This window comes from Ranitomeya variabilis, chromosome 3 (assembly GCF_051348905.1).
Source record: "Ranitomeya variabilis isolate aRanVar5 chromosome 3, aRanVar5.hap1, whole genome shotgun sequence".
Classification (NCBI taxonomy): Eukaryota; Metazoa; Chordata; class Amphibia; order Anura; family Dendrobatidae; genus Ranitomeya; species Ranitomeya variabilis.
In genome coordinates, this window is record NC_135234.1 from 592,624,321 (window position 1) to 592,644,633 (window position 20,313).

The 20,313-nt window shown below is 40.9% G+C and overlaps 1 protein-coding gene across 3 annotated transcripts in view; it reads left to right on the forward strand.

Annotated features, from left to right (window-relative positions):
* Positions 1–20,313, forward strand: part of DIAPH3 (diaphanous related formin 3) — a 766,072-nt gene that overhangs the window by 509,479 nt on the left and 236,280 nt on the right. For all 3 annotated transcript variants that reach the window (XM_077297277.1, XM_077297278.1, XM_077297276.1), the window contains one exon: positions 1,558–1,723. In XM_077297277.1, coding sequence (XP_077153392.1) covers positions 1,558–1,723 — 166 coding nt within the window. The remainder of the gene's footprint in view (positions 1–1,557; positions 1,724–20,313) is intronic.

Here is a 20,313-nt window from a genome sequence, read left to right on the forward strand (position 1 = left end):
CAATTTAGCCCCAACTCGCTGCATGACAGCTCAATAGCAAGGCGAGTATTACAAACATGACAGCTGATGTTCCTCCTTCTGTAATTTGTATTGTAATAGATACAAAGACTAGTTGCTTTCTTAAGTTACTATTCATGATGGTGTACACTGCTTATGCTTAGTCTAATTGGTAAGGTAGAAGTTTCCAAGGATTACTTAAGGTGACAAAGTTTGTGTCTCAATAACTTCCCTTCTCATGCCAATATGTTTTAGCTCAATGTGTAATAGTGAATGCTACACTTATATTAGTGTATATATGTATAAAAATATGTATTTAGGTACAGTAGTGTGCAAACTTTTAAAAATACTTTCCAAAATAAACAGAAATAATATTTTATTTTTTATCAATGAAAATGCAAAGAAATTGAACAAAACAAAAATCAAATCAATATTTGAAACAGCAGCAATTCTGTTAGGTACACTTACACAAAGTCACAGATTTTGTTTAGTTGTACGAGTAACCAATTATACCAAACTGGTCATAATTATCATCATTTTCGAATGTAGTTTCAAATAGTCATTAACTGAAACCGAAACAGCTGTGTAGTAAGCTTAAACTGGCCGAGGAAGCCAACTTTGCTACAGAGGTGAGAATGTGGAAGACAGTTTTATGTCGCAGGTCAGACCATGGCAAGACAGAGCACAGCAATAAGACACAAGGTATTTATACTGCAAGGTTTCTTCCAGCCAAAGATTTAACGGTAACCTGGGATTTCGGTATGTGCTGCTGAAGCACTTTTGAAGAAGCATCAGTAAATGGGCAAACATGAGGACAGTGGATGCTTGGTCGGCCAAGGAAACTTGGTGCAGCAGATAAGACACATCATGCTTCCCTTTTAAATGAAAAAATGTCCGGCAGCACCATCATCTCAGTACTAGTAGCAACACATGAGACCCTACTACACCCATCTACAGTTTGAAGAATTCTAACCAAAAGTGTTTTTTGTGTCCTCAATGCTGAGAAATTCTGGCAAATTCTTACCTATTATGCAGTTCCATCAGGGAGGTGTCTGCCTCCAAATTTATTCTGCAGCAGGACAATGACCTCTGACGTATAGCCAATGTCATTAAGAACTATCTTCAGCATAAAGAAGAAAAAGGAGTCCTGGAATTGATGACATGGCTCCAACAGAAGATCTCTCATTTCAAGAACATGCAGTCTGTCCGAAGGGACAGTAGAATATGCAGAAACCTACGTCAAGATATTTGGAACAATCCCCCTCCAAGTTCTTCAAAGACTGTGTGCAAGTTTTTTTTGTTTTTTGTTTTTTTTGGGGGGGGGAATAATATTGATTTAATTTTTATTTCCCTTTTGGTCACTTTGCATTTTAATTGATGAAACTAAAGTATTAAAACTTCTATTTTTGAAGGCATTTTTATTTTTCAGCGTTTTTTACCCCATCTGCCTAACACTGTGAATTCTGTATAAAAGCTAACACTGTGGTGCATGATTTATGTGGCAGGTTACTTCTACATATGTGTTTTCACTTGGTTAGTAAATACCTTAACAGCAATTCACAGTTTCACTGTATGCGCAAGAGAGCAATTTAAGAAGCTGTCACGAATGTACGAAAACATGGAGAAGCTCTATCAAAGTGTCATGGAATATTATGTTCTAGATGCAAAGAAGGTTTCTGTGGAGGAGTTCTTCACCGACCTGAGTAACTTCAGGACCATGTTTGTGGTACGTAGTTTTGCACTTTTATAATCTTCTTTTTTTATTACTTATTTGTTAAGGGGAAAAAAAAAAAACACGGCAACAGCATCAAGGTTAACAAAGCTGCTGCTTGTCTTCACGGTGTAAAAATGAAAAAGCGACAGAGCAAGACATCAATTCTTATGTACACGTAGAAAGGGAAAGCTAAGAAAACGTTAAGCGCTGGACTCCGTTGTAGGATTTTAGCACCATTTAGTGGCATTGGATCTTGAATAAGTACAGACATTATGCTGATTCACATGTAGTTTACGAAGTTTCCTCACAGTATTCCCTGTGGACGTGTAGGTAGGCTGCTTTGCATTATTACCCTGCGAGCAATGCCCCCATGCTGAAGACCATAAAAATTGGCACTAAATATAAAGGCCTACATCTCTGGAACCATAAAGTAGATTTTTAAAAGGAAAGAAATCTTAATACTGATGAGATAAGCATAGAATAAAATGAGCAAAAGCTGTCCACATTTGCCCCGGTGACAGGTTGTCCGTAAGTCAAAGCAAGGTTCCTGCCACCCTGTGTAATTAACCCACACCTCAGGTATTCAGGTAAATGAAGACCAGAACCACTAAAAAAATGAGACGGCATAGCTATATCCTATTTATTTTCACCTACATATCTCCATTAATTCCATTAATGAAAGCCATCATTATCACTGTCCCCATTGGAGCTCACAATATAAATTCCCTATCAGTATGGCTTGGGAATGTAGGAAGAAACCGGAGAACCCAGTGGAAACGAAAAGCCGCCTTTAAGACATAAAAGTCAACCACCTATTGTTGAATGTCACATTTTGCTTTCCTATATTATTTGTCGCATGAGACTGACAACGTGTGTGTTATTTCATTGAAGAATGTGGATGGTAAGTGGATGCCTGACCCCAGGTGCTGCTAAACTCTAGGAACACCTAGGGGCTCTAAGAGTTGATTTAGACTTTGTGGTCATGTTGCCGTTCATATCACAATTTAAAAAAAAAAAAAAGTAAATTGACAAAACCAAAATCACTAAAAGACTCATTTTTTTTTCTTGTTTCTCTTAATAACCCCTCACATGATTGTCTCAGTAAGTGGCATTCTTTTTGTGATTTGTTAATGGCAACCTGTCAGCAGAATTGTGCACAGTAATCTACAGACACTGTCAGGTCGGAGCCATTATACTGATTAAAGTGATACCTGGGTTGATGAAATTCGTCTTATTATGTTGTTTAAATTTTATTTTCAGTTCTCCGTTAATGAGGTTCTTGTGCTCCGGGGCGGCCTGTGGGGGGGCTATATGTGGTACTCTGCTTAGTCATCTGTAGGGCTTATGGCAGGTCACTGAGGAATGCCGTAGCATGATCGCATCTTTAATATCCTAATTATTTTATTTGGTGATAATAAAATTGTCTCTCAAAATGACACCAGCCGCGCTTGCCACAGTAGCATGTATTGGCGATCCGATAGATGCTGCTGTGCAAGCACCGCCGGCGCCATGCCATCTTTTCCTGCAGCAAAATGACAGTGTCTGTGCAGTAGCATGGAAAGGCTTTCCGATGGATGCTACTGTACAGGCGCCATCTTGGTGGAGACAATTTTTTTTTTCCTCTATCAAAATGACACCTCAGTAGAATCAATGGGATCGCCAGTAGATGCTACTGCGCAGGCGCGGCTGGCGCCATATTGAGATTTTTTTTTCTTCTGAATACATGGTTATCACCAAATAAAATAATTACATCAATGTTTTAGATGCGATCATCCTACAGGACAGGTGCCGGCACCTGCCTGCTGAATGTGATTTTTTCGGTGACCTGTCACAAGCCATCATTATGAATAGCTAAGCAGAGCACTACATGAAGCCCCCCACAGGCCGCCCCGGGGAACGAGCATATAATGAACTGAAAACTACAAATACTGATTAAAGAACAGGATGGATTTTTATCAACCCAGGTATATTTTTAATCAGTATAACGGCACCGACCTGACACTCTGCAGGATACTGAGCACAATCCTGCTGACAGGTTCCCTTTAATATCGCTCCACGTTGCCGCAAACTACAGCTTTATGGGCCTGCTGTATTCTGGTCACATTGCTTCTCTCCCGTGTGTGACACATTGCTTTTCACTTGCTTTAAATGTTGGTCTGCTCTATTTAGCATGAACTATAAGGCTATGGGTAAGCAGTGATGATGAGTGTTCTTCACCTCCAGCCCTCCGGCAGCATCTTCAGTTGATTTTGGATGTCTTGCCCCTCAGGAGCACAGAGCATTGCAGATAGGGTGCATTAGCCCTCAGCTTTATTATCTGTGTTCTCATTGCATTTTAGCTGGTGCCATATCTTTTTTTAGTCAATGATCAGATGTGCTAAATGCTATTATGTTATGATAAACTAAGAAACGTCTAAAAAGATAATGATTGAAATGGATCTGATTTTTATGTAAATCTGTGCATGTATAGGCCATAGGTGCAGAGTAATTACTTGTCCTCATCTGCCAGGAACACTGGAGAATCTACTAGTAATACAAAACATGGCCAGTCCAAGAGGAAAATCATCCTTGTGTGCCTGGAATACAAACTAGATCACTGTGGATTAATCTGACATGCTGCAGAATTATTTCACATCAGAAATTACCTGTGCTGTAAATCTTAAATCACACCATGATAATTTAATTTGTAAGTTTTACCTGCAGATTTTATTCTTTTCAATAAATTTATTATTTATTTTGTCTAATTGTCTCTAGTCCACAGTCTTTTCTAGAGAGAACACTCCCAGAACGATTGACCTTTGTTCTCATTAAACATGAACGGCCAGTCAACTGTGAAATCTAATAGTCACTAAAAACAGTATTGCAGTGCCCGCAGAGCGATTGATTGTTGCTGTGTCCGCAGAGCGATTGTTTGTTGCTGTGCCCGCAGAGCGATTGTTTGTTGCTGTGCCCGCAGAGCGATTGTTGCAGTGCCCACAAAGCGATTGTTGCAGTGCCTGCAGAACGATTGTTGCTTTGCCTGGAGAAAAACTGTTTGATGTTGTGCCCTCAGAACGATTGTTTGATTCTGTGCCCTCAGAACGATTGTTTGATTCTGTGCCCTCAGAACGATTGTCTGATTCTGTGCCCTCAGAACGATTGTTTGGTTCTGTGCTCTCAGAACGATTTTTTGATTCTGTGCCCTCAGAACAATTGTTTTATTCTGTGCCCTCAGAACGATTGTTTGATTCTGTGCCCTCAGAACGATTGATTCTGTACCCTCAGAATGATTGTTTGATGCTGTGCCCTCAGAACTATTTTGATGCTGTGCCTTCAGAACAATTGTTTGATGTGTCCTCAGAACGATTGTTGCTGTGCCCTCAGAACAATTGTTGCTGTGCCCTCAAAATGAATGTTTGTTGCTGTGCCCGCAGAACGATTGTTGCTGTGCCCGCAGAATGAATGTTTGTTGCTGTGCCCACAGAACGATTGTCGCTGCGCCCGCAGAATGATTGCCTGTTGCTGTGCCTGCATGATTGCCTGTTGCTGTGTCCGCACAGCGATTGTTGCTGCGACTGCACAGTTATTTTCTGTTGCTGCGATCGCATAACGATTGTTGCTGCGACCGCACAATGATTGTATGTTGCTGCGACCGCACAATGATTGTCTGTTGCTGCGACCGCACAATGATTGTCTGTTGCTGCGACCGCACAATGATTGTCTGTTGCTGCCACCGCACAATGATTGTCTGTTGCTGCGACCGCACAATGATTGTCTGTTGCTGCCACCGCACAATGATTGTCTGTTGATATACCCCCACAAATTGCTCCAGTGTTTGCTGCGTGAACTGGAAGTCACTTTCTCAATGTAAGTCTATGAGAGCCAGAATGATGTTCTGATAGGCTTTATTGGGAAATTGTGACTGTTGGCTCTGACTTCAGTCAGGTGCTGTGGTCACAAGATGGCTGAACAGAACTGGAGTGACGCCAGTAAGAACAGAAGTTGGCGGATGAGTATGTCACTAGGGCCAGACAGCGTGGTGAAATATAAAATAAATCTCTGGAGTGGTGCTTTGAAAAATAATTATTGCGTATTTTTTGCACACAGATCACTCTGTGCTCATAGAAGTGCAGTCTGAGCTGGCTAATAAATGACCACCCATCGTCTGTCACTTAGTGGCTGCGACCAGGCTGTCTGATTGTAGTCTTACATAAGAATCTGTGCTGCCGAGAGCAATGCTTTATATGCTGGCTTATAAGTCATTTCAATGAACAACCCAGCGTTTTGTTCATTTGCCAGAGTGATTGGCGACTGGTTCAGACAGACTGAGAATTGGGAAACTCGCATTTCCCGGAATGCTCATTACCGATTATCGACCACCAGTGTAACTGAAGAGCCCAGATAATATGCATAATCTGCATATACTCATGTTACCTCTCTTGTGTAACGGTACGCAGCCAAATTAGGACACATCCCATAGTCTTAAAAAAAAAAAAATAGCAATCTAGACCATAACGATAACTAAATGTCTATGTGAATGAGGCCAGGAGAAATTCATTAGAGCATCACTGTGAGTAAAGAATAAACGTCTTCCTTTCAGGGGAGAAATAATGGCAGCCCATAGCTTAACTGGAAGTCTTGTGTCTGGGAATTTAGCAAGGTTTCATGTTTCAACTTTGGAATAAATTGCATTGAAAACCATTACCGTGGGACGTCATATAATATGCTTTACCCGGTGACAAAATATGGCTTTATCAATAGTCATCCTGCTTTTTGTTCTGCTGATAAGGTTTTATATAAAAGAGGACTTATAAAGTCAATATTATTACCCCGCTGCCCGTCGCTGCGGAGTGTACAAACACAGCAAGTGTAAAAATAATTTACAATTAACAGATCCGTTTGGAAGATGTGAAGCGCAGACTGGAAATATATGATTGTGCTTTCGGGCATATCAGAATCCATCTGGAGTTTGGGAAAGCATTATTTACAAGCCATATTATTTTTCAGTCTTTGTCTTTACCACCAAGCGCACTGTTTTTCCCCTTGGCCTTTTACATACACAGGAATATTCTGTCTTTGACTCATAGAATAAACCATAAACTATAACACAAAAGCTTTCCTGAGAAGGTTGTCACAAAAGATTTCTGCCCCGTCAATAATATAAGTGGACCTCTACCATGCTTTACAAATACTAGCCTTCCCACTTTCACCCTAAATCCGCTATTAATATAATTTTGTGCCATACATAATTTCCTGAGAGGAGCATAATACGGACACACGGCTGGAGTTCATAGCGCTCAGTGTGTAATGTTAGAATTATGCGAATAAAGAATTCACCAGCCACAAAGCTGAATATACCATCAAGATACAAAGACGCAGGAGGACTCTGAGTTTATTATTATAAAAGCCTCTATGTGCCTATAAATGGAACATAATGACATATATTTAAACACCTTCTCCTGTTTTTATGATTGTAGAGCATTTATGCTGCATTTTAAATTGGTGACCACATTTACGTCTTTATAGTGTTCGTGTATACTACATCTATCTTATTTATAGATTTGTCTCTGCACATGTGCTTTGTATATCTGTTCAAATAATAGCTTTTTATAGCACGCCGGTTCATAAAGACAAAATACAGCTGCTCCTTTCCAATGGTGCAATGGGAGTGCCGTCAACATGGCAACTTTGCTCTATGCTTAGTGAAGGAGGGCTGATATTGAGCATGGTTATGGCTTATGGTCTGGGCTTAAATGGTTGAACTTCAGGGGCAGTCTAGGTTGTTGAGTGCCTAGAGAGGAAGACTCCAGGACAGTGTTTGTGCACGTGGTGCCTGTTCTGTTAAAGGACATTGCTAACCCTGAGTGAGCTGATCCGCACTGATGCAAGGGCTGCAGGTAGTGCTACCATTTTATTTTGCCCAGAAGGCAGTTTTTATTTTGTGTTTAAAACTTGGTTCATGCTGTAACTAATAAACCAAGTGCATCCCTAAAGCCATAGCATTCCCCTGACTACCTCCGAGTGAGCCGATCTACCACAATATAGGTGTGTGTGTGTGTATGTATATATATATATATATATATATATATATATATATATATATATATATATATATATATATACACAGACCAAAAATTTGGACACACCTTCTCATTTAAAGACTTTTCTGCATTTCCATGACTATGAAAAATTGTGAAACAGCTGAAAATATGTCTTATATTCTAGTTTCTTCAAAGTAGCCACCTTTGGATTTGATGACTGCTTTCCACACTCTTGGCATTCTCTTGATGAGCTTCAAAAGGTAGTCACCGGAAATGGTCTTTCAACAATCTTGAAGGAGTTCCCAGAGATGATTAGCACTTGTTGGCCCTTTTGCCTTCACTCTGCGATACAGCTCACCCCAAACAATCTCAATTGGTTTCAGGTCTGGTGACTGTGGAGGCCAGGTCATCTGGCGTAGCACCCCATCACTCTCCTTCTTTGTCAAATAGCCCTTACACAGTCTGGAGGTGTGTTTGGGGTCATTGTCCTGTTGAAAAATAAATGGTGGTCCAACTAAACGCCAACTGGATGGAATACCATGCCTCTGCAAGATGCTGTGGTTGCCATGCTGGTTCAGTATGCCTTCAATTTTGAATAAATCCCCAACAGTGTCACCAGCAAAGCACCCCCACACCATCACACCACCTCCTCCATGCTTCGCGGTTGGAACCAGGCATGTAGAGTCCATCCGTTCACCTTTTCTGCATCGCACAAAGACACGGTGGTTGGAACCAAATATCTCAAATTTAGCCTCATCAGACCAAAGCACATATTTCCACTGGTCTAATGTCCATTCCTTGTGTTCTTTAGCCCAAACAAGTCTCTTCTGCTTGTTGCCTGTCCTTAGCAGTGGTTTCCTAGCAGCTATTTTACCATGAAGGCCTGCTGCACAAAGTCTCCTCTTAACAGTTGTTGTAGAAATGTGTCAGCTGCTAGAACTCTGTGTGGCATTCACCTGGTCTCTAATCTGAGCTGCTGTTAACCTGTGATTTCTGAGGCTGGTGACTCGGATAAACTTATCCTCAGAAGCAGAGGTGACTCTTGGTCTTCCTGTCCTGGGGTGGTCCTCATGTGAGCCAGTTTCTTTGTAGCACTTGATGGTTTTTGCCACTGCACTTGGGGAAACTTTCAAAGTTTTCCCAATTTTTCGGACTGACTGACCTTCATTTCTTAAAGTAATGATGGCCACTCGTTTTTCTTTACTTAGCTGCTTTTTTCTTGCCATAATGCAAATTCTAACAGTCTATTCAGTAGGACTATCAGCTGTGTATCCACCAGACTTCTGCTCAACACAACTGATGGCCCAATCCCATTTATAAGGCAAGAAATCCTACTTACTAAACCTGACAGGGCACACCTAAGTGAAAACTATTTCCGGTGACTACCTCTTGAAGCTCATCAAGAGAATGCCAAGAGTGTGCAAAGCAGTCATCAAAGCAAAAGGTGGCTACTTTGAAGAACCTAGAATATAAGACATATTTTCAGTTGTTTCACATTTTTTTAAGTATATAATTTCACGAGTTAATTCATAGTTTTGATGCCTTCAGTGTGAATTTACAATTTTCATAGTCATGAAAATACAGAAAAATAGTTAGAGGTGTGTCAAAATATATATATACAGTACAGACCAAAAGTTTGGACACACCTTCTCATTTAAAGATTTTTCTGTATTTTCATGACTAAGAAAATTGTAAATTCACACTGAATGCATCAAAACTATGAATTAACACGTGAAATTATATACGTAACAAAAAAGTGTGCAACAACTGAAAATATGTCTTATATTCTAGGTTCTTCAAAGTAGCCACCTTTTGCTTTGATGATTGCTTTGCACACTCTTGGCATTCTCTTGATGAGCTTCAAGAGGTCACTGGGAATGATTTTCACTTCACAGATGTGCCCTGTCAGGTTTAATAAGTGGGATTTTTTGCCTTATAAATGGGGTTGGGACCATCAGTTGTGTTGTGCAGAAGTCTGGTGGATACACAGTTGATAGTCCTACTGACTATACTGTTAGAATTTGTATTATGGCAAGAAAAAAGCAGCTAAGTAAAGAAAAAGGAGTGGCCATCATTACTTTAAGAAATGAAGGTCAGTCAGTCCGAAAAATTGGGAAAACTTTGAAAGTGTCCCCAAGTGAAGTGGCGAAAACCATCAAGCGCTGCAAAGAAACTGGCTCACATGAGGGCTGCCCCAGGAAAGGAAGACCAAGAGTCACCTCTGCTTCTGAGGATAACTTTATCCGAGTCACCAGCCTCAGAAATCACAGGTTAACAGCAGTTCAGATTAGAGACCAGGTCAATGCCACACAAGTTATGGGCAAGCTCGCCCATAACTAGTGTTAATCTCTTCACTTGGTCACCTCTTACTCTACACTTACTCTTACTGATCTTTATCATCAACCACAGCGGATCACCTAATCATTCCCAGAAGTTTTGATGGTTGTGAAATGCTCATATTAGCATGTCACTTAGAATCCATACATTTTCATATTGACACAGTTTTCGAGCCAGCATCATTTGACCATGTTGTCTTATGATTGTTTGCTATCTGTGAAAAGAGCACTATTACTAATAAGGTGGTAGTTGTGTTTGTGTGTATGTATTTATTTGTATTGCTCTTACATAGGTTATTCAATATTATTTTAATCAATGACAGGTTACATGCTCAAATATGTCATCTGATAAATATCCTGATTATTAAAGTGCTGCCATTCCAGTGGCCTTAATGGTCTGTTAATTATCATGCAGTGATGATGATCAAACTAACCGCCTGAGGCCTCTGTAGCCAATCACTAGCCTAGCCAGCACATGACTTCAGAAGCCATTAATTGGCTGTATCATTCACTTCATATCAATGTAGGACACAGGTTACAAAGACCACTAAAACCACAGAATCAGTGGTGCTGGAGCAGTGACTGGTTACCCAGGTAAGTAAAAGTTATTTTATTTTAACACGTTCCCTGCAGCCCAGCCATTTTTAAAAAAGATCTTAATTAACCATTCTAATTGTACTGCTAAAATAAAAAGATCAGTTATAGTTTTCAGTTTATATTTTTATATTCTGTACTTGAGCTTGCTGCTGCTTCAGACAGGCTGCATGCACAGTGTGAGCACTGCCATATTAACCAGTGATCTGGTGCACTTCATTCACATTGCTGTAACTGTGGGTTAAATATGTAATTGCACAGTAATAGTACAAAGCCTTATTGATAGATATTATGTTGTGGACACAGCCTCTTTTTTAAACCTGACACAGTACATGAAATCAGTTTCACTGTATCAGAAGCAGAATATTGTCTGATATCTTGACAGTCTCTTGCAGCATGCCCTAAGGCAGTACACTGTTTTATCAATAATATGTTCCTTCAGTGGAGCACAGTCAGCTAGTAGTGTTCAGCTGTGTGACGTCTGTGCGAAGAAGCTTCTGAAGCTCACCCACATGGGGTTAGATAACACTATTGGTTAAAAATGCATAAGTGTTACAAATATAAAGCCAACAAAATGTAAATTGTAGCAGATAGGTTTTGTGGTGGACCATCTATATATATATAATTGTCTAAGGGGTACTTCCGTCTGTCTGTCTGCAACTTCCGTCACGGAAATCCTGCGTCGCTGATTGGTCTCGCCAGCTGCCTGTCATGGCTGCCGCGACCAATCACCGACGGGCGCTGTCCGATTAGTCCATCCCTACTCCCCTGCAGTCAGTGCCCGGCGACAGCTCCATACTCCCCGCAGTCACCGCTCACACAGGGATAATGCCAGCGGTAACGGACCGCGTTATGCCACGGGTAACGCACTCCGTTACCGCTGCTATTAACCCTCTGTGTCCCCAACTTTTTAGTATTCATGCTGCCTATGCAGCATCAATAGTAAAAAGATCTACTGTTAAAAATAATAAAAAAACAAAAAACCTGCTATTCTCACCTTCCGTCTTACGATGATGCGCTCGCGCCTGCCGCCATCTTTCGTTCCCAGAGATGCATTGCAAAATTACCCAGAAGACTTAGCTGTCTCGCGAGACCGCTAAGTCTTCTGGGTCATTGCACAATGCATCCTGGGAACGGAAGATGGTGGCAGCCGCGCGCTTATCGCCAGAGCTTAGCTGGATCCCGGCGGGTGAGTATATAACTATTTTTTGTTTTAATTATTTTTTTAACAGGGATATGTGCCCACACTGCTAAATACTGTGTGGGCTGTTATATACTGCGTGGCTGATATATACTACATGGGCAGTGTTATATACTTCGTGGCTGCTATATACTACATGGACACTGTTATATACTGCGTGGGCTGTGCTTTATACTAAGTCGCCAGTGTTATATACTGCGTGGGCTGTGTTATATACTGCGTGGCTGCTATATACTACATGGGCACCGTTATATACTGCATGGGCTGTTATATACTGTGTGGGCTGTGCTATATACTATGTTTCCTGTGTTATATACTGTGTGGGCTGTGCTATATACTACGTGGGCTGTGTTATATACTGTGTGGCCTGTGTTATATACTGCGTGGCTGCTATATACTACATGGGCACTCTTATATACTGTGTGGGCTGTGCTTTATACTAAGTGGCCAGTGTTATATACTGCATGGGCTGTGTTATATACTGTGTGGCTGCTATTTACTACATGGGCACTGTTATATACTGCATGGGCTGTTATATACTGCGTGGGCTGTGCTATATACTATGTTCCCTGTGTTATATACTATGCGGGCTGTGCTATATACTACGTGGGCTGTGTTATATACTGTTTGGGCTGTGTTATATACTGTGTTTCCTGTATTAGCAGATCGGGTATTGTACAATGTGTATGTATGTATATAGCAGCCACATAGTATATAGCACAGGCCACATAGTATTTGTCTGCTGTATACTACATGGCTCTTATATACTACGTGGCCTGTGTTATATACTATGTGGCTGCTATATACATACATATATACATATTCTAGAATACCCGATGCGTTAGAATCGGGCCACCATCTAGTTTGTTATAATGGACTAATTTTAGTGATTGTTCCAAAGGCAGGATCAACACTGATATGTAATAAATGTACGGTATGTGATTGAACATTGATTGTGTCCTATGTGAATCAAGATAACTTGTTTGTATACACATACAGTGGGGGAAATAAGTATTTAACCCCTTGCTGATTTTGTAAGTTTGCCCACTGACAAAGAAATGAACGGTCTATAATTTTAAGGGTAGGTTAATTTTAACATTGAGAGATAAAATATCAAAAATAAAATCCAGAAAATCATTGTATAGATTATATAAATGTATTTGCATTTTGCAGTGAGAAGTAAGTATTTGATCCCCTACCAACCATTAAGAGTTTTGTCTCCTACAGACCAGTTAGACGTTCCTAATCAACTCGTTACCTGCATTAAAGACAGTTGTCTTACATAGTAACCTTTATAAAAGACTCATGTCCACTGACTCAATTAATCAGTCAGACTCTAACCTCTACAACATGGACTAGGCGAAAGAGCTTTAAAAGGATGTCAGGGACAAGATCATAGACCTGCACAAAGCTGAAATGGGCTACAAAACCATAAGTAAGATGCTGGGTGAGGAGACAACTGTTGGTGCAATAGTATAAAATGGAAGAAATACAAAATGACTGTCAATCGACATAGATCTGGGGCACCATGCAAAATCTCACCTTGTGGGGTAGTCTTGATCATGAGGAAGGTGAGAGATCAGCCTAAAACTAGACAGGGGAACTTGTTAATGATTTCAAGGCAGCTGGGACCATAGTCACCAAGAAAACTATTGGTAACACATTACGCCTTAAAGGTTTAAAATCCTGCAGTGCCCGCAAAGTCTCCCTGCTCAAGAAGGCACATGTGCAAGACCGTCTGAAGTTTGCCAATAACCATCTGGATGATTCTGTGAGTGATTGGGAGAAGGTGCTGTGGTCAGATGAGACAAAAATTTTGATATTTGGCATTAACTCAACTCTCCGTATTTGGAGGAAGAAAAATGCTGCCTATGACCCACAGAACACCGTCCCCACTGTCAAGCATGGAGGTAGAAACATTATGTTTTGGGGCGTTTCTCTACTAAAGGCACCAGACTACTTCAATGGGAAAATGCATGGAGCCATTACCATACGTTAACACAGACGTTACCATCATTGTCCCCATTGGGGCTCACAATATAAATTCCCTATCAGTATGCCCACTTGTAGGACCACAGTTTATATACACTTAAATGCATGTATTTAAGGCTAAAATTGTTTCTCCATTTGGGATACAATAAAAACGTATCACAATTTGCCTGTCACAGGCTTTTGTTTTACCTGCACATTCAACTGAGATGGGATCTTTGGTGATAAATCTACTGAGATAAGCTCAGCACCAGACAGGTCACAGTAAAGCTGGATTTACACTGAAAGATTATCAAAAACTGTTGAAAAGCTCATTTCATGATCATCATTCATTGCAACCATCATCAGGTGCAAGGTTGTGTGCACACTTTCTGAATTTTGTCGTGTTGTTTTTCGATATAAAAACGCGATAAAACCACGAAAAAACCGCATCCATTAAGCATCCTATTAATAGAATGCAAACCGCAATTTTTGTGCATATGTTGCGTTTTTTTTCCGCAAATAAAACGCATTGCTGAAAAAAAAGCAGCATGTTCATTATTTTTGCTGATTTTTCGCGGATTTCCCTCTCTTTAATGTATTGGGAAGCTCCGGTAAAAAACTTAAAAACTCCACACAAAAAAACGCCCCAAAAAAGCGAGAAAAACGCGCAAAAAACGCATGCTGATTTCCTGCGGAAAAAGTCTGGTTTTCTTCAGTAAATTTCTGCAAATAATCCTGACGCTTGCACATAGCCTAAATGTAGCCTTACAAACTGTTGTGTCTGACTGACAGGTTCTCAGCTCATTCTGCAGTCAGCAATAACGACTGCAAGAAAAGCAACTGTGGAAAGCAAATGTTGATAAAAAATGAACGTAACACAATTGCAGACATGATCTTTAACCCTAATTAAATGCACTTAAGTTTAAAAAAAATGCCCCCATAGGTGGTAAACTTCTTCTGTGTGCCAATACTATTTGGACTATTGTATGCTTTCAGCTTTTCTGCTCCAGTATGGCTGTGCCTCCATGCACAAAGCAAAGTCCATAAAGACCTGATTGGATGAATATCTTAGGAGGATATCTGTTTGTGCAGGTAACTATCACTGTGCAGAATTCTTAGGCAACTTAATAAAAACCAAATATATTCCCATCTCACTTGTTTATTTTCACTAGGTAAACCAATATAACTGCACAAAATTTAGAAATAAACATTTCTGACATTCAAAAACAAAACCCCAAAAAATTAGTGACAAATATAGCCACCTTTCTTTATGATACAACAGCCTTCCATCCTTAGATTGTCAGTTGCTTGATCTGTTTACGATCAACATTGCGTGCAGCAGCCACCACAGCCTCCCAGACACTGTTCCGAAAGGTGTACTGTTTTCTTTCCCTGTAGATCTCACATTTTATGAAGGACCACAAGTTCTCTATGGGGTTCAGATCAGGTGAACAAGGGGGCCATGTCATTATTTTTTCTTCTTTGAGACCTTTACTAGCCAGCCACGCTGTGGAGTAGTTGGAGGCATGTGATGGAGCATTGTCCTCCATGAAAATCATGTTTTTCTTAAACGATACAGACTTCTTCCTGTACCACTGCTTGAAGAAGTTGTCTTCCAGAAACTGGCAGTAGGTCTGGAAATTGAGCTTCACACCATCCTCAACCCGAAAAAGTCCCACAAGTTCATCTTTGATGATACCAGCCCATACCAGTACCCCACCTCCACCTTGCTGGCGTCTGAGTCGGAGTGGAGCTCTCTGCCCTTTACTGATTCAGTCTCTGGCCCATCCATCTGGCCCATCAAGAGTGCCTTTCATTTTATCAGTCCATAAAACCTTTGAAATGTCAGTCTTAAGATATTTTTTGGCCCAGTCTTGACTTTTTATCTTATGTTTCTTGTTCAAAGGTGGTCGTTTTTCAGCCTTCCTTACCTTGGCCATGTCCCTGAGTATCACACACCTTATGCTTTTTGATACTCCAGCAACGTTGCAGCTCTGAAATATGGCAAAACTGGTGGCAAATGGCATTGTGGCAGCTTCACGTTTGATTTTCTTCAATTCATGGGCAGTTATTTTGCACCTTTTTTGTCCAACACACTTCTTGCGACCCTGTTGGCTAGTTGCCATGAAACCCTTGATTGTTCAGTGATCACGCTTTAAAAGTTTGGCAATTTCAAGACTGCTGCATCCCTCTGCAAGACATCTCACAATTTTTGACTTTTCAGAGCCCGGCAAATCTCTCTTCTGACCCATTTTGCCAAAGGAAAGGAAGTTGCCTAATAATTAAGCACACCTTATATAGGATTTTGATGTTATTAGACAACACCCCTCCTCATTACAGAGATGCACATCACCTGATTTACTTGATAGTTGGCTCTCAAGCCTGAACATCTTGGAGTAGGACAACATGTATAAAAAGTATCATGTGATCAAAATACAACTTGCCTAATAATTCTGCACACAGTGCAGTGTGTGTACAGTTAGGTCCAGAAGTATTTGGACAGTGACCCAAGAGTTGGCATTTTAGTGGTTTTCCAAAACATGTTCAAGATACCGTTATATAATCAATATGAGCTCAAAGTGCAAACTCTCGGCTTTAATTTGAGGATATTTACATCCTGTTTGGAGTAAGGGTACTGTCACACTAAACGATTTACCAACGATCACGACCAGCGATACGACCTGGCCGTGATCATTGGTAAGTGGTTGTGTGGTCGCTGGGGAGCTGTCACACAGTCAGCTCTCCAGCGACCAACGATGCCGAAGTCCCCGGGTAACCAGGGTAAACATCGGGTTACTAAGCGCAGGGCCGCGCTTAGTAACCCGATGTTTACCGTGGTTACCAGCGTAAACGTAAAAAAAAAAAAAAACAGTACATACTCACATTCCGGTGTCTGTCCCCCGGCGTTCTGCTTCTCTGCACTGTGTCTGCCAGCCGGAAAGCACAGCGGTGACGTCACCGCTGTGCTCACTTTCCGGCCGGCCGGCGCTCACAGTGCAGAGAAGCGGAACGCCGGGGGACAGACACCGGAATGTGAGTATGTACTGTTTGGTTTTTTTTACTTTTACGCTGGTAACCACGGTAAACATCGGGTTACTAAGCGCGGCCCTGCGCTTAGTAACCCGATGTTTACCCTGGTTACAAGCGAACGCATCGCTGGATCGCTGTCACACACAACGATCCAGCGATGACAGCGGGAGATCCAGCGACAAAAGAAAGTTCCAAACGATCTGCTACGACGTACGATTCTCAGCAGGATCCCTGATCGCTGCTGCGTGTCAGACACTGCGATATCGTATGGATATCGCTGGAACGTCACGGATCGTACCGTCGTAGCGATCAAAGTGCCAATGTGTGACAGTACCCTAAGAGTTTCGGAATTGCAGCTCTTTAATATGTAGATGCCTCTTTTTAAAGGGACCACAGGTAATTTCACAATTATATCAGAAGCTCAGTTCTGGAAAAGCATTCTTTGGACAGATTAAATTAAGATCACACTGAAGACCTAAGCAACTGGATGAATTCTGAAGTGCACAGGGCGATACTTTCTGCTCCAATTCAACCAAATGCAACGAGGTTGATTGAACGGCGCTTGGCAATACAGTTGAGCAATTACCCAAAACGCAATGCGAAAGCAACCCAGGAGTTGTTATTTTCTTCTTTAGGCAAAGTGTAATATTCTGCAATGATTGAGTCAATCGCCAGATCTTAACTCCATCAAGCATGTATTTCACAGGAAATAAAACTTAAGGTAGAAAGATTCACAAACAAGCATCAACTGAAGTCAACTGCAGCAAAGACCTGACAAAGCCTCACAAAGGAAGACGAAGCTCAGCATTTGCTGACATTTATGGCTTCCAGACTTTAGTCATTGCCTGCAAAGGATTGTCTACCTTTTATTTATGGTAACGTTAATTTGCCCAGTTACATTTGAGCCCCTGTAATGAGGCTTTGTAGATAATTGGTTGTAATTTCTGAACGTTTCACAAGATATTTTGGTTCAACCTGTTTAATTAAACCTGAAAGTCTACACTTCTATTGTATCTCAGTTATTTCATTTTAAATAAAAAAAAAAAAAATAGTGACATGCAGAGCTGAAATCACAAAGATTGTTACTGTCCAAATACTTCTGAACATAACTATCTGTGTGTATATAGATAGATACACACAAAACAGCTTGTGTTATACGTACACACAAACACTCACTTAGAAGTGAATTTGGCTTGTCTGATACTTTGTAGACTTTTTCTTCTTTAACCATGCACAAAGCAGCACATTGATCCTACACAATGATTTCATGATAGTAACGATTTCTTCCAGGTTCTTAGTTGGCAATAAATTTTGCTAACTCATTATTTCCCTAACGTTTGGGTTACAGAGTCTCCTGTTGAGCATGCATCAATATCTTCAACACTTTAGCCACAGACAAATAAATAGCCTAAACCTTTGTTAACCCTTTTTCCTTTTAAGAAAAAATGGTTATCTATTGTTCTAGTTGCTAGTGGTAAAATAGGTGCTAATATCAGAATGTGTGTATTTAGAAAAGCAGTTATGTTTGTTGAGCCTCAAATGATTTTATCATTTAAAATGACCATTGAAAAGTGCACATTTTGAGGCCGGCGTCATACTAGCGAGTTTTACGGACGTATGAGAGGTGCAGAAAATACGGATTGCATACGGTACAATGATTATCTATTTCCCAGCTCCTATCTGCCGTATTTTACTAATCCGTATTATACTGTCTTGTACGACCGTAGAAAATCGCAGCATGCTGCGTTTGTCACCATATTGCGCAAAGAAATCGCCAATGAAAGTCTATGGGGGCAAGAAAAATACGGATTACACACGGACCAGCAGTGTGACTTGCGAGAAATACGCAGCGGTGTTATATAGAAAAGCCGGTAATTCAATTGTCGACTTTTTCTTTCTCCTTCACAAACCCGACAGGATGTGAGACATGGTTTACATACAGTAAACCATCTCATATCCTTTGTTTTTTTACTTGCATATTCCACACTACTAATGTTAGTAGTGTGTGTGTGCAAAATTTGGGCGCTGTAGCTTGTAAAATAAAGGGTTAAATCGCGGAAAAAATTGGCGTGGGCTCCGGCGCAATTTTCTCCTCCAGAGTGGGAAAGCCAGTGACTGAGGGCAGATATTAATAGCCTAGAGAGGGTCCATGGTTATTGGAACCCCCTGGCTAAAAACATCTGCCCCCAGACACCCCAGAAAAGGCACATCTGGAAATGCGCCTATTCTGGCACTTGGCCACTCTCTTCCCACTCCCGTGTAGCGGTGGGATATGGGGTAATGAAGGGTTAATGTCACCTTCCTATTGTAAGGTGACATTAAGCCAGATTAATAATGGAGAGGCGTCAATTATGACACCTATCCATTATTAATCCAATAGTACAAAATGGTTAATAAAACACACACACATTATTTACAAGTATTTTAATGAAATAGTCACAGGTTGTTGTAATATTTTATTATACTGGTAATCCACCTGAACCCCTCGTCCTGTAAAAAAGGTAACATAAAAAATCAACAATATCCCATACCTTCCGTCGTTCCGTCAGTCCCACGATGTAAATCCATCTGAAGGGGTTAAATCATTTTACAGCCAGGAGCTGTGCTAATGCAGTCGCTCCTGTCTGTAAAATGTTGTGAATTAATGTAATGCAGGGGAATGTCCTGTAATTACCTTGAGTCGCGGTGATGCGCCCTCTGCTGGATGTCCTCATATGAACTCGAGTCAGGGAAAAATTGCAGTATATATATATATATATATATATATATATATATATATATATATATATATATATATATGTATTGTATATATGTTTTAACAAACAATGGGGCACATAAATCCATTAGATGTCGGTTTTGCAAGCCTGCGAGAAAATCTCGCAGTACGGATGCCATACGGATTACATACGGAGGATGACATGCGCAAAATACGCTGCCACACCCTGCCTATGGATGACATACGGATCACTATTTTGGGAACATTGCTGCTTATTACAGCCGTAAAAAACGGACCGTATTTTCATACGCTGAGTGTGACGCCGGCCTCATAAAGGGATCAATCTCCAGTCTTCAATACCACCATCATTAGTTGCACATGGAAAATACTGTATATACTCGAGTATAAGCCGACCCGAGTATAATCTGAGGCACCTAATGTTACCACAAAAAACTGGGAAAACTTATTGACTCAAGTAAAAGCCGGGTATGCATTGTTCCCTCATCCCCATGCTGGTATGCATGGCTCCTCATCCCTATCCTGGTATGCATGGCTCCTCATCCCTATCCTGGTATGCATGGCTCCTCATCCCTATCCTGGTATGCATGGCTCCTCATCTCCTTGAGACCTCTATGGTTGTTGATGCCGGATTGCTGTGAGCGCCACCCTGTGGTCGGCGCTCAGAGCAAGTCTGCAATTCAGCTACATAGAGGCGATCTGAGCATCGCCTCTAT